Source organism: Pseudorasbora parva, chromosome 4, assembly GCF_024679245.1.
Source record: "Pseudorasbora parva isolate DD20220531a chromosome 4, ASM2467924v1, whole genome shotgun sequence".
NCBI lineage: Eukaryota > Metazoa > Chordata > Actinopteri > Cypriniformes > Gobionidae > Pseudorasbora > Pseudorasbora parva.
In genome coordinates, this window is record NC_090175.1 from 37521518 (window position 1) to 37540471 (window position 18954).

The 18954-nt window shown below is 37.3% G+C and overlaps 1 protein-coding gene across 1 annotated transcript in view; it reads left to right on the forward strand.

Moving 5' to 3' along the window:
* Window positions 1-18954, forward strand: part of lrba (LPS-responsive vesicle trafficking, beach and anchor containing) — a 334073-nt gene that overhangs the window by 154699 nt on the left and 160420 nt on the right. Inside the window, 2 exon segments of the mRNA XM_067441679.1 lie at window positions 331-439; window positions 17189-17355. Coding sequence (XP_067297780.1) covers window positions 331-439; window positions 17189-17355 — 276 coding nt within the window.

Consider the following 18954-nt stretch of genomic DNA (forward strand, 5'->3'; position numbering starts at 1 on the left):
GTTTTAAGTAATATAGATATAAATATAGATGATAATATCATCCATAATATCTAAATAGCTGTTGGATTACAGTATCAAAATTTCAGTATTATGGATCTGTTATGCCTGTAAATGTGTCTGTTGCATCTCGTACAATCAGTGAATATTTTAATGTGTTAAAATACATGTGTGAATTTTTTTCAATTTAGTTTAATCTGATCTGTATGAAATCCTAGTGTGGTTTCAGTTATCCTACCAACACAAACTGCATCATTGTAGAAAATAATGCGGATAGAGTCATGTGATGTCAGGTATGAAATCTTAATGTTCAGTGTGTTTTTTGATGTGCAGACTGCTGAGCCACACCATGAAGGACCATCTGGTGCGTGTAGCTAATGAGGCCGAGTTCATTCTGAGCCGCCAGAGAGCAGAGGACATCCACAAACACGCTGAGTTTGAGGTGAGCACGCACACACACCTGGTTTCCATGTTTTATGGGGACTTTCCATAGGCATAATAATTTTTATACTCTACAAACTGTACATTCTATTCCCTCACACTAACCCTAACTGACCTAAACCCACCCATTACAGAAAACTCTGAATTTTTACACTTTCATAAAACATCACTTAGTAAGATTTATAAGCTTCTTTCCTCATGGGGAACCCTATAATGTAGGGTTTACCAGGCCCAGGAGATTGTTTTATGTTTTTGAAAAGTATATGCTCACTAATGCTGGCTTTATTTAATCAATAATACTGTAAAAGCAGAAATACTGTGAAATATTATATTTTAAATTATGTATTTTATTGTGTTTTTATTAGGGCTGTCAAAATCAACGCGTTAATAATGCATTAACGCAAATTAATTTTAACGGCACTAATTTTATTAACGCAGCGTACATTTTCTGTTTGATCCATGGGCCGTAGTTTGAGAAATTGAGATCAGCCATTGACGTAAAGGATGCTGCAGCAAATCTGAATAGGGAAAGAAAAGGGTTAACAATAACATTACTCTGAAACAAGTGCGCTCCCACATCTGTGTTTCTTACACTGTCCACGTGAATCGCAGCACAGTTCGGCGGGCACACGAAAAATACCGGCACAAACGCGCATCTCTTAAAATGGCCACACGAAATTCCTACTCGTGGAATATAGACCTCCTCCAGGTATGCTGTGTTACTGCTGCGCTCACAGGTCCGCAAGACAGCTTACACATTACCAATTTTTCATACAAACTGTACCCTGTTCTGAATTAAACTGCCAGTGTAAAAACTCCCTTTATTTATATTTTTAAAATGAGAGAAAGCACTGCTTATTCTGAATTTAAGCTTAGGTTTAAGAGACATGAACAAGTTCTTTGAAAAACATCTGCAACCTTTGATACATGTCTAGTCTTCATGCTCTGAGTATGGTTTCACTAACACTAAATGTACAATTGCATAAAGCATGCATATTTGTTCTTACCCATGTTGATTAGAGTATTAAAAACTTCAAACATATTAATTTAAGGTACATTTATAGTTGATAAATATGTGCGATTAAATTGTGATTAATCGCAAGTTAACTCATGACAATATGCAATTAATGGCGATTAAATATTTTAATCAATTGACAGCCCTAGTTTTAATTATATTTTATAATGTAATGTATTCCTGTGATGGGAAAGGTAAATTGGTCTTCTGTGTCACATGGTCTTCCATAAATCATTCTAATATTTTTGTAACAAAGTAAAAGTCTTTAAAAGTAAAGTGGTTTTGCATTATTGCTGAACAAAATTTTTAATTTCTGTAACAAACAAAACAAGTACAAAACAAAACAAACAAAAAAAAGTACTGACCCCAAACTTCTGAATTGTAGTTTCTACAAAGGACAATCCCTTCAATAGGTCCTGCCCCAACTTACTGCTTTAACAGGAAATGCATCAATTTAGGAAAAAATATTTCATTTCATGGGATCTTGAAGACTCTGCTATAGCTGAGTGAAGCAATAACTACATTGTCTTGACATATTGTACAAACAAGCCACTTTCACTTTATGCAGATGTATTCTGTTTCAGGGTTGATTTACAATTTTTAAAAACTGTTGTAAGATTTAATGAAATTGTTAAGCCCCTGTGAGGATATTAAAAAAGAAAGTTTTGTCTGTCGGAACTGAGAAGCTGCCAACGTGAGGGAGAACAAATGTTTTCTTTTCAAACAACTTATATAGAAGAAGGTTTCAAGCTTTGGCTAGAGAGATTGCGTTTGGCATGTATCTTACCAAAACATAGCAGCACAGTTGATTTATTCCTTATAGCACAGCCATGGGGCATTCCTGCACCGCTGCCCCGCCAAACACGCACACACATCACCTCTTTTATCACTGCAGTCTCCCTTTCTCATTCCTTCCATCATTCTCCATTTCTATCTACCTGCTCCTTTTTTCCCCTCACTATTCCCCTCGGACTCATGTTCTGCCTGTTGTGCTTCCTTTGTGGGAGAATTTCACCAGTGACAGGAATACAGCACCTTCATTTCTGTCTTCCTTTCGTTTCCCATCCCTCCCTCTGGTTCTGTCTGGCACTGGGGCAGGATGTGACAGTGTAAAGGCGGAGTGGGCTCTGCTCTGTTCAACATCTCCCACCCTCCAGTTGTAAAATGTTATGCTCTCAGAAAGGTTCAAGGCAGGGTCTTTGAGCTGAGACTATGAGAAGAAAACATTTAAAGTACAGTATTAAAAGTAAACATGTAAAATCGGGGAAAGCGATCATGTGTCATGTCTGTGAGAGGTTTTTGCAGTAGTCTGCTTTTGTTAGGGTCATGTTTTCTATGTGATTGGCCTATACACTTATTTTGGCAGCTTCCCTCAAATGCTTCGCCCAACGTCTCACTGTTTTTAGAAAACAAAAGAGTTCTGACTCTAACACTTGATCCTCGACTTGTCATTATCAGCTCAGAATCAGAATCACATTATTTGCCACTGGACGAACAGCGTTGAATTTTCCTAGTGTTGTTCTCAACTGGTTTGACCATAGGACCCACATTTTCCCGTGGTCATTAGGCTGTGACCAATGTTTTAATTAATTAAATAATTTTTATTTTTACTTAGTTCAAATTATATACAATTATAAAAATGATAAATGGTTTTCAAAAGCAAATTTGTTTCACAAAAATGTTTGACACGCACACAAGTACTGTCCCACTTTACTTAACATTCTTAAAGGGTTAGTTCACCCAAAAATGAAAATTCTGTCATGAATTACTTACCCTCATGCCGTTCGACACCCATAAGACCTTTGTTCATCTTTGGAACACAAATAAAGATATTTTTGATGAAATCCAATGGCTCAGAAAGGCCTCCTTTGGCAACAATGTAATTTCCTCTCTTAAGACCCATAAAAGGTACTAAGATGTTGTTACAAAGCACATCTCACTACAGTGGTTCTACAATACTTTTATGAAGCGATAAGAATAGTTTTTGTGCACAAACCCCCCCCCCTAAATAACGACTTATATAGTGATGGCCGATTTCAAAACACTGCTTCCTTAAACTTCGAACAGTAATGAATTAGCGTTTCGACTCGATCCTGAAATGATATGCTAAGCTCTGAAGCTTCTGGACGCAGTGTTTTGATATTGGCCATCACTATACAAGTCGCTATTTAGGTTTTTTTTTGCGCACTATTTTCAACGCTTCATAAATTAATGGTAGAACCAATGTAGTAAAATGCCATTGTGGCCAATGGAGGCCTTTCTGAGCCATCCGATTTCAACAAAATATATCTTAAGTTGTGTTCCGAAGATAAACGGATATCTTATGGGTTGGAACGGCATGAGGGTAAGTAATTAATGACAGAATTTTCATTCTTGGGTGAACTAACCGTTTAAGTAAACTTAACATGGAGGAATATGACTAATATTGAATTATGAATTTACAGTATGACGTAAGGATATTAAATAGTAGTCCCAAACTAGTTTTTGTTACTACGAGAAAGTTGGTATGAGCCACCTCAGTCATTTAAAAATATACAAAATTAAAGGTGCAGTGTGTAATATTTAGGATCTATTGACAGAAATGCAATATAATATACATAACTAGCTTTCAGTGGTGTTTAAAGACCTTACATAATGAACCCTTATGTTTTACCTTAGAATGAGACATTTCTATCTATATAAACATACCACTAGTCCCCTTATAGTGAAATCGCTATTTTTTTTCGACGTCATGTTTCTACAGTAGCCCTAAACGGACAAACTGTTCTAGAGAGTACTAATCACTCCCTGCTGTCTCAGACGAAGGCATCTTTCTCTTATTGCAATTTACACCCTCACTGCTAGATACCGCTAAAATTTACACAGTGCAGAGTGCACCTTTAAGTGGTAATTTGGGGGTTACGGGAAATAATAGTTGCCATGGTGCAATATTGAGATGAACTGTTATTAGAACATAATATGGACACTGATCCTAATTAATAGAATGAGCATCATACCTGTATGCAAATTCTTCCCAGCTAACATGTGTATAAGCTATTGGTATTTTTTGGTAATATTATGACTTACTAATTGGGAACTTTGCATGCTTATAATTTATTTTGTGCTACAAGCACAGTTTAACATCTGACAGGAAAGAAAAGTTAGTTTTTCTGAGGTGAGAGACATTTTATTTCATAACAATTTACAAAAAAATGTCTAAAAACATTAGAATTAATGACACTGACATATAGCCTGACAATATATCATCTGACCACAGATACTGAATCAGGACAATGCCTTTTTTTTCTTAGACACTCTGGACTTAAATGCTTTCACAGATGTCTTTCAAAATAATAGTCTAGATTAAGAAAAAACATGTTGTTTCTTTAACCACACACTCCGTGGCCCACTTAAAAAATTTCTTGCAACCCACTAGTTGAGAAACATTAGATAGCACAAATCAATTCAGTGTTTCTTGCGGCATTATTCAAAAGAGGCATTGTCCCACTGCTTAATCTGCTGAAGCTTGGACCAATACAACTTTATTGCATTGTCCTCACTGAATATGCAAAAAACAAACAAATATACAGTTGCGAACAAACTGCTTAATTTGACGTGAGCCAATGGGCAAATCAAATTAATAAAGGCCTTCTGAAGCGAAGTGGTGCATGAGAAAAATATCCATATTTAAAATGTTATAGACTAAAATAACTTCTGGCAAACCGCCGTACGCATCAGTTTACGACGAAAGATTAACCCTTGACCCTTGACGCATGCGTATTGAAGCGCAGAGGATAGAGCAAAACAAAACACCGGTCATGAATTAGAGTCTAAAACGAGAATTTTAAAGATAAATAATGGTGGATTTTGATATAAAAGAGAAGAGGGGCTTGAGTTTGTTGCCCAACCCACATAGCTCTGGGGTGTTAATAAAGGCCTTCTGAAGCAAAGAAGGAAAAATACCCATATTTAAAAATGTATAGACTAAAATAACTAGCTTCCGGCGGTCAGCGTTACGCAAGTCGAAAACGGTAATAGAGTAATCCGTGACGCGATGAATACAAGCATCACACACTTTGACGCCTCTCAATGATTGGACTGGGCAACAAACTCAAACCCCTCTTTTCTTATATCGAAATCCTCCACCATTTCTTTAAAAAAATCTTATTTTAGACTCTAATTCATGACCGGTGTTTTTTTTTTTTTTTGCTCTATCCGCTGCGCTTTTGCATTTGTCAGTACACATGTATCAAGGGTTCAAGGGTTAAGGGTTACTCTTTCTCTGTAAAATGATGCCTACGGTGGGCCACTGGAAGTTATTTTTTTAGTCTATAAAGTTTAAAAGCAGAAAACTTCAAAAACTAAAACAAGTCAATGGCATTATAAAGCTTTGAAGAGCCAGGACTTTTTTAAAATATAACTCAAAAATTATAAATAATTTTATTCATCTGAAAGAAGAATGTCATATACACCTTGGATGACTTGAGGGTAAGTAAATCATGGGCTAATTTTCATTTTTGGGTAAGTAACCATTTAATTTCAAGAAACCTTCTTATTTTCTATACTGATATATTATTTACCAAGGCAAATTGTTACAATTTTAATCTTATATTTCAATATATTCTTAAATGCAAGTTATTCCTATGATGGCAAGGCTGACTTTTCAGCAGCCCATCCCTCCAGTCTTCAGTATAACAGTATAAATTTCCCCATGTTTGTAGATTATCTGTGCTGCTGGTTATCCATGTGTTCATATGTGCTGGCATCTCACAAATGACAGTAGATTTAATAGTCATTACAGCGGTAACACTCAACACTACAGAGTGCCTGCAGGCATGTGCCCTGTACAACAGCTGAGAGCTGGCAGTATTGGTTGAATATACCCTGTTTAAACAAGCTTCCTTACCTCACAGTGACATTTAGAGGAAACCTCGGAACACCCTTTCTCATCATTCCCAATGCCCCAAATTCCCAGGATTGGCCACATTCTCCCAGACGCTCAATGGAAGACGGCCGCACTCTAGGGACATGCTTAGCTTTCCTTTTTCACTCTAATTGGCCCCTCTGGTCTGATTCTTTCTGCTTTTCCAGCCTCACTCACAGCATGGTGGAGAATGTATTATTCTCAGAAATACTGCTGTATTTTCTGCCAAATGTGGGGGAGGGGGGAGGGGGGGTGATGCACAAATGATCAATGTCAGGCACATTAGTTGGATGCTAATAAAAATGCTAAAAATACATTGAGATGTTACACTCTTCAGCTAAATATATCCATTTTAAAAATACGATGAAACTATGTACCCTCAACACTGCATGAATAAAAGGCCACTATTTATTTCTCTACTCAGAATCCCCCATAATGCTGTTCTCTGTGGAGCAGGGTTATTCACTCAGACTGTTTCACATGGCTAGGCCAGCACTGTCAGGTGCAATTATGCTATATTTTGTCACTCAGGATCTAGTCTTAAGCTTTTCATGACTAAAACCATGGGGAGCACCAGTGACCCAAACTGTACTTTATTTAAAGAAACAGTTGTTGGACAGACAGGCAGATAGCAGTGAATCTTCTTAAGAAGAACATTGGCTACATGTACAATAGTTTTTTGATGGATTGAGATCCCCCCCAAAAACAAAAACAAAACACAGCAACAAGTTTGTGCTTCCCTAAAAGTAGGTCTGTGTCATATATCTAGGATGTCCATAGCAAAATTCCTAAATTGCATACAAATATTTTACTGAAAAACCACAGTGTGGTTTTTTACTGAAAAACCATCAGGAGAAAGTTGTCAAAGTTCTATGATTTTAATCATTTTTTCTAAGTGCATTTTTTTTCTCATTACATGTCTTCTAAGTCTGTACATAGCACATATTTCTCAAGAATCTATCTCAGTATTGAAACCCTTCACTTAGATATAGTTGCTCCTCTGTGACCCCTGAAAAGCAGTAAGCCTCCGATAAGTGCAGCACAGATATTGCTGTATTGATTTTTCTCCATTCCGGCTCTTGCCATCTTCTCTGAGCCACTGGTTTCATTTTGCACGGCCACAATAAAAATAACAGGCCAGTGAAAGATGCCCCTGGGGGAATCGCACTGCCTCTCCATCCTGAAGAGTAGTTTACACAGGATTTGGATGTTTAAGGGAATAACATGAAATATGAGACATGAGAACCAGAATGGTTCGAAAGTTCGAATTTTTTTCTTCTTCTTTTTTTAAAAACCTTGTTTCATTCATGAATTACTGTGTCTAATGCTGTAGTTTTGACTACATTCAGAATAAGGATAATTTAGACTACCTGTTAATTGACTGTGATCAACAGCATTATTCGAATAGGGCTAGTTTTCCTTTATGATTTTAGGTAAATTGCACATCTGTGTTTTTCTCATTCATCCGAAGTAAAAAATTACAGAGAAAATGACCTGCTGTTTTTTTGGCTAATTTAGGGGTCCTCTGAGAAATCGAATCCTGCCCTGTAGAAATGTGTGCGATAATGGTGTATTATTTGTTTCCCACATCACTTCTCATTTATTTTTTTAACTTCCTTTGTGGAATACTGCGAATAAACATACATTTTGTGCTTATTTCTCTTAAGACTTACTGCCAGGTGAACCTTTTTTCAGGATTTACAACTGTCTGATTTTTACAATTTTACTGAGTAAAATACAAATTCAGGAAATTATAGTCATGTTTATTTCATCATATAAGTCATCTGCACAATAATTTCAATAATTTCAAATAATTTCAATGAGGTTTATACATCCAGAGCACATTAGCCTCTATAATGGCCACATTAAGACAGTGGACACTTCCATTTTATTAAAAGCTATGGCAATCTCTATCTTGTCTAAATCGGTACATGAAATTACAGTTCCTCTGTTAATAAATGTAACTCAAACATAATTTATAAAATGAACCCCATCTAAATAATGCATTATAGTGTTTTTACACTTAATTTAAATTAATAATTTTATTATAATAATTTTATTAATTTGAATGCCACTCTCAGATCTGGTTCCATTTCAATCTGTTCCAAAAACTAAAAATGACCATTTTCGCTATGATAACCATGAAGCATACTTTGTGGATTATTGAAGGATTCTGTGGTTCACTGTAAACTGAACCAAGGAGAAAATGTAACAATATGACATTTTAATGTCTGTTTCAGAACAAATCAAACAAACTACTGGTCTGAAAACTGTACACTGTATTAAGCATTATTCAATGATAGCATGCTTGTATGTGAAGCATGAACTTCAACGTATAGTGTATTGTTCAATTGAGGAATGGGTCTTAGGAGAAAGGTGGCAGCATTGGAGACGGCCTTTGTTCCAGCGCATTCTGTGAATTATTTAGGAAATAAAAATAAATTTATGTTTGTTCTCTGTCAGGGTTCAAATCCACCAGAAGAGATGATGGTGGATACCAGTGATTTAGACACATTTTTATTACTTAGATGGATAACATATGCCTTTATACACTCCCCCGCTCCCCTCTTGTCTCTGTGTCTCACACACACACATACACGCTCATCCATCCTCTCTGGGATTGAGTTATCTTTACCCCTTGAGAGTGAGATTACAGGGACAGCAGGGTCCTGACGGACACAGAGATAACCGCTGGAAATCCAATTATCTTTTAGTGTTCTCTTTCTAATAGGATCTCTAATACGGAAAAGATTTTTCCGGTAACAACTGTACGATGGCAGCCGATACCTGCGAGGGAGAAAAGAAAGGACAGATTAAGAGAGAGAGAGTGACTTCATTCTTTAATGAGAGTCTTTCTTTATTAGAAATGAAATGTGGAGGATACTGGGCCACAAGGCCAGATCTTTTGGATGTGATAGAACGAGGTCATTGTTTTCTCTTTCACTCTCTTGCTCTTTTTTTGTTACCTTTCACTTGATCTTGAAGTGATGTAGTGTAATTGAGTTGACTCTCGACTGAAGTGTGTGTGAAAAGAGGTGATGGGTCACTTCATTAGCATTTAGTGTCTGTGTTCCTGTAAGAGAAGAACAGGAGTTAATGACATCAACTTCGAAATGAGACTCATGACCTCGTATTATTCCAGCGTGCATGTTCACTAATCCTCCAGCCTCTGACGGTTATCTGTACTAGCCAAACAAAAGCAAATCTAAATGATGTGTACTTAGAGCTTTGATAAGGTTACACTTGTGCCTTTTGATAATCCTATCCTTTAGCTTCACCGTAAATGTCTTTTACCTCAAATAATGGCTTTGTGGAATACATGCTCTTTCTGTCTTTCCCTTTTTCTGTCTTCTCTTCTTTTTTCTTTAATTAATTCCCCAGGTGATAGCAGTGCAGCAGGTCATTATACTGTATGCCGTCCATGACACTCTCGTGAATAGAGCTTTTCTGCTTCCGCTAGTCCTTACTACACACTCACACTGAGAACACTGAGAGCTTATGCTGCCTTTACGTGCTATCGGAAATTTGATCATTCCCACTTCTGAAGTCGTGATTATGAGCTTGTTGCATTCAATTGCTTTGTTGTCAGAATGAACAGGAATCGTGGAGGTTTAGTCTTGTTTATTAATTGGGGAAAAATAAAATTATATGTAGTGTCACATGCACTGAAAACGAATAGTCTGCTTTCTGATGATTGTGTAATTTCGGTCAAAGGCAGGCTTTTTTCCACTGTGTATAAAACATACAATACACTTCAAATGATTTCTTGTATATGTAAATTTGCATTAAATTAATGACAAGAAAATCTAGCTGTCTTTGTGGAGAAACTAATAAATTATACCTGACACAACAGTAGTTCTCCCCCACCACCACGTTGAAAGTTTATGGCATGCCCATCTCGGGAATTTGTGTATTATTTTATTTGATTAATTATTTCCGAACTTCCCAGTGGTAAACACAGCATCTAAGGATGCTCGTGTGCAATTTTACCTAGAAAACTATAATTCTGATAGCACATGAAAGCAGCATTAGACACAAATAATTAAGTATTTGATATGCGGTTTGATTGATCGATTTATCAATATTTGCTGAGAAAAGAGAATTCAGACATTGCATTATTGTGATTGGACATTAGAAAAAAGTGGCATTATTTAAGTCTTAAACATGCACTATGCAGTATTTTTCCAGTGAATAAAATCAAAAAACCAACTGGCCAGTGTTATATATTTTGTTCAGTTGAGTTCTTACGATATCCCAAATGTTTCTAGCTATTTGTACATTGTGAGAAAATTGCTATGTTAACCAATGAGGCGGGGCCAATTGAGTCATATCTGCGTTACCCTCGGTTTCCAGTTTTATTTTGAAGAAACGCTTTACTTTTAGCAGTGTGCAACAAGTGTCACAGCAGCCGCTGAGCGACTGCACAGAGTAACGTCATAACATCATTTTAAACACACCTCATGTCACCTCATACTCCTGACCGGAAAAGTGGAAATTGTGCCAGCGACTGTATCCCGCCATAATAAAAGTGGCGCCTCTCGCAGCCGTGTGTTCGGCAACAATTCCTCCAGCGGCCTTGCTCAGCTCCACAACATGTGGTCCTGCTCTGCTTCATACTACAGTAACGTTTATAATCACATTCATGAACATGATTTCCGCCTGAGTCCTATCCTGATTCTTTTCCACTGGCTGTAAGGTAAAAAAAACACCTGTCCCAATATTCTGCACTCAAACTTGGCGTAATTTTTTTTCTTCATGGCTTTTGTTTTGAATAGGCGCCCTACAGCAGATGGAAAAGTTACATAGTGCAGCTTTAAATTCAGTTTGTTCAAATTTAAGGTCCTTAGCAGTCTTAAATATCTTAAGCGGTACCATGAAAATGGTAAAAATTTGCGGATGAAAAAAAGGAATTGTGATATGACCTAATGTGATAATTAAAGCTACACTGTGTGATATTTTCTCCCATCTAGTGGTGAAAAGGTATATGACCATCCAGTGAATAATAGTTTCTGCTCCTCTCAATTTCGATTTCGTTTCAACTCCTACGGTGGCCGATTTAGTCATGGCTTTCAGTTCGACCTCTTCGGTGAGTGTTGCGTCAACTCAAGTGATGAGGTAATTTTTGAAAACTATTATAATTTGCAGTTATTTAATTTACCAAATGATCTATGATCAAGTTAATCTATGTAAAATGAATAATAGAACTGAATAATAACCAGTTCATTGCTAACATCAGCTATCAGGTTCCCAGACGAATGCAAGCTCTTAGTAAAGTAACTTTTATCAGTGCTATCATTATTCTGTATATTGTACGACATCACTAGCGTAAGGCAAACAAATTATAATGCAATTAAAATATTAATCTCATTTTATCCGTCATAGAACACGGATTTATGTTATAAGGTAAACAATACTTTTTCATCATTGACGCGAGGAAAACTATCCTAGACGTCGTTCTAGTGTTATGCACAGCACACCATGATATAATTAGCCAAGCAACAATAAAACTTCCAATATACACAAATAGGCTGAATTAATATTACCTTTCGAGAAGAAAGCAGGCAATGTCGGCGTTCTTTTTAAAATCGTTGCTCCTCATGAGCTCTTTCCATCTTGGAAAGGCCACTCCAGTATTTACTTTTGTGTTGTTGATTTGCCCGTTGCGTTGCCGTCTTAATTCTCTTTTCCGCTTCCTTGGCGACTCTGATACATATCCCGCAATGTTACTAGGTCCCCGACCGGGGTCGAATTCGGTAATCAATTCCGGGACGTGGTTGCTTTCACACAGAAGGCGACCCGGCAATGTTCCGGGAATATTGCGGGTCCGACGTGCATTGTGAAAGGGGCTTAAGAGTGATCCTCCATCATCATATAGCAGCCTCAAGCAATCCTCCTCTTCACATTCGACACAGTGCCATCGAGTGTAAAAACGCGAAAAGCGTAGCTTGAATTTACGGGTATGTCCCTCTTTGGCAAATGTACTTTCAAGATGGAGGAGCAACATGGCGACCGCCATCTGAACCCTCAACACTTATGTATTTTCAATGGTATATTATAAAATTATGAGAATGCATTATTACTTGAAAGAAGTAAATATACATTAATGAGCACATATATTTTTGAAAGAACTAAGTGATTTTAGCTAAGAATAAACTAAAAAAGTTACACAGTGTAGCTTTAAGCTTCAGATGACTTTGATTTAAATAAATTTGAGTGCTACCAAATTTGGCATAGAAATGAAAGGCATAGAAATTAAACTCCCAAGATCATTATTTAACATATTTAACATCATAGGTTTTACTAGTATGATCACAAGAATCCATTTGTTGCCTTTCTTTAAACACATTATTATAATATAAGAACAACATCATATATATATCTTTTTTTTTTTTTTTTTTGTGTGTGTGTGTGTTTTTTCTTGCTTGTGAATATATAATTTTAGACTGTTTATTTGAACTATCACCTTCCCAACAGTTGAGCTCTGTTCATAGTCTGTTGTTCAATGGGTTCTGGCTCATACGCGTTTCCTTTATTTATCAGAAGTAAAAACATTATCCTGCATTCACATTCATCCGCACCTGCTCCTCGCCGACTGCCAGCAGACGTGTTCATTTTTCACCCGCCGCACATCTCCTTCATTTGACTATTTTTCACCTCAAAAGGACAGTTAATTCCTACAATTTCTCACACACCGTGACCTTGAAGTTGCAGGAGTCAGCTGCCCGTGGCCCGTGTAGAGTAATGGAACCAAAGAAATGCTTTTTTTTTTTTTTTTTGGAGAGGGGGTGGGAGGAAAGATGAAGAATCTGCCATCTACGCATTGTGACTAGTCCATTAAAAGCACAAAATGAAGGAAGGAGAAAAGGGGAAGAGAGAAGCCAGAGATACTTTGATAAGTTGTTGCACCTGTGTTAACCTTGATGGTCACCCTGACTCTGTAAAAGAAGGGGGGGAGGGGTGCATTTCTCTCTCTCTCTCTCTCTCTCTCTCTCTCTCTCTCTCTCTCTCTCTCTCTCTCTCTCTCTCTCTCTCTCTCTCTCTCTCTCTCTCTCTCTCTCTCTAGTTGCTTCGCACTAGATTCCTGCACCATCTATCGCCGAGGGAACAAGGGATGGAGGGAAATCAATACAGAGAGGCGTTGGCTGACAGCAGTATCGCTCCGGAATTGAAGTGCCTGTCAGCCTTTGTCATTCTGTGACTTTTGTTCGCTATTGTACTTTTAAACCTTCATTTTTCTTGGTTGTCACTTTTTGCTTTCCTGGCTCGCTTTTGTCTGAATTCCCCTGGCTACAATTTTAATGTGGCGACTTTAAATTTGGAAAGAAAGTGGGTCAAAAGATCAAGTGCAATGAAAATCGCTCGGATTTGATTGGCTGAATGACATGGCATGCACAAGTTTTTTCTTCATTTTTCATTTTGTTTCTCTGAACGATGCATGCATATCCTCCGCACTGCATTTGCATTCCCTCATTCTGCAAGGACAGAGGCTTCAGTAGGACAGTTTCCTGGTGTAAATGAAACCCTGAGGGAGGGACTGGCAAGAAGAGAAAGATGATAGTCACGGTGCTATGTACTTCACTGTCAACAGAGTGCAAATCAAGCAGTTTAACAAGATCCCTACTGTTTTCACTGCTTGGACTCGTTCTCGAAGAAACACCGCAAACCCTTCACTGCGTATGTAACGTGTAGACTTACATGCACGCCTGGCCATGTCGTGTCACACTAACTAACTCGCATACACAGGGGCTGATGGAACATAATGAGTTCTGGTCCCTAGCAGATGATTATTTTTTAACCTTGCTACCCTGTTTAGGGAGGAGAGGGAAAGACTGCAGTCCATGATTGTTCATATGTTGTTACAGAGAAATGCTGGGATCTGCTTACTGGTAAATAGGGGAGTCATCTTTATTTGATTGTGCTTTAGTTATCTGTAGGTTCTGAATGTGAAGAGTTTATTGAAGTGTGAATTTTGTTCCACTGGACTATACCACAATAGGCCTGTACTTTATACTGACACCTATTGCGTAGATGCAGAATCACACACATTTAGAAGATTTCAGAAACCAGTTACCTTTTCTCAGAAGACATGAATGGCAGTAAGTACCCTAAAAGATGTTGTTCAATTATTTATATCTACAATTTTACCAAGAAAAAAACATGCAGCAAATACAGTATTTCAGACATAGTATTTCTTTATTTTTTTCTCTAAAACCTTATAATTTTTTCAACATATTATTAGTAATCTCTGCTATTTGTGTGGATTATGTCATGAAATGTCACGACCAGGATTGATTCTTAAATAAATTACCCATGAAGAGAGTCTTGCTACTGGAGTGCGTTTTTTTTTTTTTTTTAAACACACGTAGTTAAGAAAAAAGAAAAAAAAAAGTGGGGGAAAAACTGTTAAACATAATGAAACATGCTAAATTGTTACGTTATTTTTTTTATGTATTTGGAATAAATACATTTAAATATTTTATAATATTATAATTCAGTTGCTTACTTTTGTTACACTCAAAAAAAAAAAGAAAGAAAGAAAACGCGTTTATGCATTTTATTTGGACCTTTATTGTAATGCTGACTAAATAGTGTTAGACTTCTGTAGACGATACCGTTTTTCCCCCTTTGTAATAATATGGCTCTAATGGGCATGTCGTAGGTGTAGTCCATTGAAGGAAATGAGTGCTGACCCTGTCCGATTTAGTTCTCCAGAACACAGAACATTTGGAGATGTGGATTATTACTCTGTCTGAAGTCATAAACACAATACTTTCATGGTTTTGTTTCTGCCGTAATGTCTTGTACTTCAGCTGCGCTGTGACTGGAGATTTTGGTTCCCCTTTCAGTGGAGTGCCAAACATGTGCAAGACCCTTTGATTTAAGTTCACCTCGTACAGTTTCCAAAAGTCTTAGGATGTCACTACAGTTACAGCCTCAAACGGGAAGATAATGTCACAGCTATGCATTTCACCTGGATGTTTCCTATAATTCAGCCTGTAATTTCAGCTGCAAGGAAGCCATTTGTCAGGAAGTTCATGAAAATTACGAAGCCCATTATGGAGCTCAGGGATTTGGTGCCGTTGACACTAGTTGATAAAGTGCCTGTTTATGCCAAAGTGTTTGAAGTCATGACAGCTAATTAATAATGTGTTAATCACTCGTGGAAGGGAACAATGAAAAAATATGGATGATTGCTCTTTATGTTTCTGAAACTATTCTGATAAGGCTCAGAAAGCACATCAAACTTTTATTTCAATTAATACTACAAATTTCACATATGTGCAACTATGACTGTCTCATAGTCATTACATTATAATTTAATATTACAATTATAATATTTAAAAAAGTACTTAGTTGCATAAGTCATCGATAATCTTTGCACACTTGTTATTGTTGTTTTATTGTCAACTCTTATTCATATTTTTTCTTCCATTCTTTCATCAAAACGAATTTTACCCATCTAGAGTTTTCCATTTCTTACCCAGACATGACCTTCTACGCTGAACAGAGACAAATCGCTGTCTTTCTTTCCGTTCTTTTATTCCCGCTCTTTTGTTACGCCAGACATCCAAATAGGTTCACATTTAAACATTCACCCTTTACCTTTTATCTCCCTTTTATGCCGCCATCCTCTTCCCATGGCTTTAAGGTCACTGCAGAGTTAAGAACAGCGAAATGAGACACAGATTGATAATTAGGAGAGGGAAGCCTCCCTAATGTGATTTATCTCTATGGATTTTCTGTCATACATGAAGAGTCGATGCTCAAATTGGAGAGGAGGGCCCATTAGAAGGCACTTTGGAGCGTTTACCGTTAACTTTGCAGAGGCAGGCTTCTGCATCTGCCGACGCTGCCACACCAGACCGCTGCCTTTACTGTATTTGTTGTCTGAGATGGGTGCTGTCCAAGGCTAATTTAATTTAGGGCCATAACGGGCAATGGATGAAGCAGAGGGAATTACATTAAAACAAGCTCTAGTGGTTGCTGTAACCTTTCCGCTTGATTGCTGTTTGCTAGGGAGGAAAAATGAAGCTGTGTTGTTTTGTGCTTTGGGCTGTTCGTTTATTCCGAGTGGAATTTGTACAAGCATCTCACCAGCTTTGTTGCTCATCTCTTGATTTATTGATTCTGATTGGGACATTGGTTTTCACAAAGGACGGCTTTTTCATTTACTCTTCTACTTTGGTACAAACAGATAAAATGGAATTTAGTTTTATCAAAGTGATATTTACAGTGCGAGGTGCTTTGTTAAAGGATTGCATTTGAGTTCAAAGGCTTTTCTGATAACAAATTCTGACAAAGAAAAATGTCTCCTCATGTATTATGGGTAGTTTCTACATTTTTTAGCGTAGCCCAAAGGCATTAGCAAATACATGTCCAGTGTTATTAATCACTGTGACAACGGGCTGGAAATGACCCAGAGTTCCATTTGTTTCCTGTGTGTATGGAGTTACCCCGCATACACACACACACACACACACACACACACACACACACACACACACACACACACACACACACACACACACACACACACACACACACACTTACGCTCAGGCGTCAACACACACTCTAATGATGTATTGTGCTTTGTTTTCTACACCCTGTCTGATGGACAGCATTCTTCTCAGGTAAATGTAGCACAGGGGTACACTTGTGCCTCCAAGTAACATGTTTGTATGCGGTGGGTATTATACTATAACATGTTTTGTGTAGTAGCTTTAAAAGATGGATACAAGATTTGAATTAAAGGTTTAATATGTTAATTAATTAAAAAAATGGACGCATATAAACTTGTGATGACTCACAAGGCTGTTTTCTTCTGCCGGCAGTCTCAATGTGCTCAGTATGCCGCTGAGAAACGTGATGAGGAGAAGATGTGCGATCACCTGATCAGGGCCGCTAAGTACCGGGATCACGTCACGTCCACCCAGCTCATCCAGAAGATTGTAAACATCCTCACAGACAAGCACGGTGCTTGGGGCTGCTCTGCTTTCAGGTACAACCTCAGTCATTTAACTTTGATGGACCAAATTTTCTTCTAACAGCAACTGGCTATTAAAGGGAATGGGAGATGCAACTCTGGTTTATTGCACATTAGGGCCCAAAACACACCCATTAAGAAACTAGGTACAACCCTTTTGGACCACGTGCCTGGTGTGGCGACCATTTTTTCTGTCATTAAACTAGCAAAAGTGCACCTGCGCCATGCGCTTCAGACCATGTGCTTAGATCGTTAAAATAGCACCCCACAGTGTCCACATTTCTGAGATAAGGAAAAAAAAAAGGTTGTTAATATACACACACACACACACACACACACACACACACACACACACACACACACACACACACACACACACACACACACACACACACACACAGGCACTAAAACTAAGTTTTTGCCACACCTGCCAATGGCTGGTGGCTTGTAACAAATTTTTACCGGCCATGAAAGTTGACACCAAAATTTTAGATATTGAAAATTCATTATTCTCTTTTCCAATTTCAAAACCAAATGTAATATTTAAATTTAAAATATTAAGACAAGTAAACAGTCAGCAATAAAATAAGAACAAATTATAAGCAAAAGGACATATAAATGCAGCATAACAAAGATACAAGTAAAATGAACTGTTGGTTTTTCAGGATATATCTTACAATTTTAAGTAATCAAATGTAAAATAACACTGCACTGTATAAATTAAGCAGATGAAGCCTTATTGAACTTCCAAAAGTGATTTAGTCAAGAGCAGTGAGCGAGTCTTTTTTCTTTGTTGTTTGATTAACATTAAAAACACAGAAAGATTGGAATTATTAGGCTGCTGTCACTTTTAAGGAACTGTATGTAAGAAATGTATTTCAATTAATCATGAAATGGCCCTGATATGTCTCTAGACATTAAGAAATCATGTTAACTTCAAATACTTATATCATTGACAACAGTAGTCCAGCCAGGATATTGTCATTTAAAAGTTATTATTGCAGGCCTCAACTGATGCTGATGTTGATGTTGTGTTTTGGCCTGAAGCTCCACCCTCCACCTATTTACCAATCACAAAGTCAGTAGTGGTTCGGCATCCAGGTTGCCAGCTGTGCAGGGGATACATCGCTCTACAGTAATTTGAAAGTGATTGCAGTACCACTTTTTGCCACAATCTTACATACACTTACAGTTTAGTTTTAGTTTTAGTTTCGTTCACGTTTGTTTGTTTTCATGTTCTCACAACATTGCATTGTTAGAATTTCATAAAAATGTTAATGGCCAACTGGCGATTAACACTGCTCCATAAGCAAGAATTCTCAATCTTACTCTTCGTTATCTAAAAAATACTTTTGTAATACCATGGAAGTATATGAAACTATACTTGACTTTTAGTTAACAGACAAAAATCTAGTCTTCATTGCAGCTTATTCTGTATAAATACAAAGTCTGACTTGCATGTAAAGTGACCATCCAGTTTTACCTGCTGTTTATCTGCTGGATCTTCTGGATTATCTGAAATAGATTACCAGTGAACACCAATGACTTGGTGATTAGTTTTTCCTCAAAAGCATATTTAGATTACACTGATTAACATGACTTTCCAGTTGTACT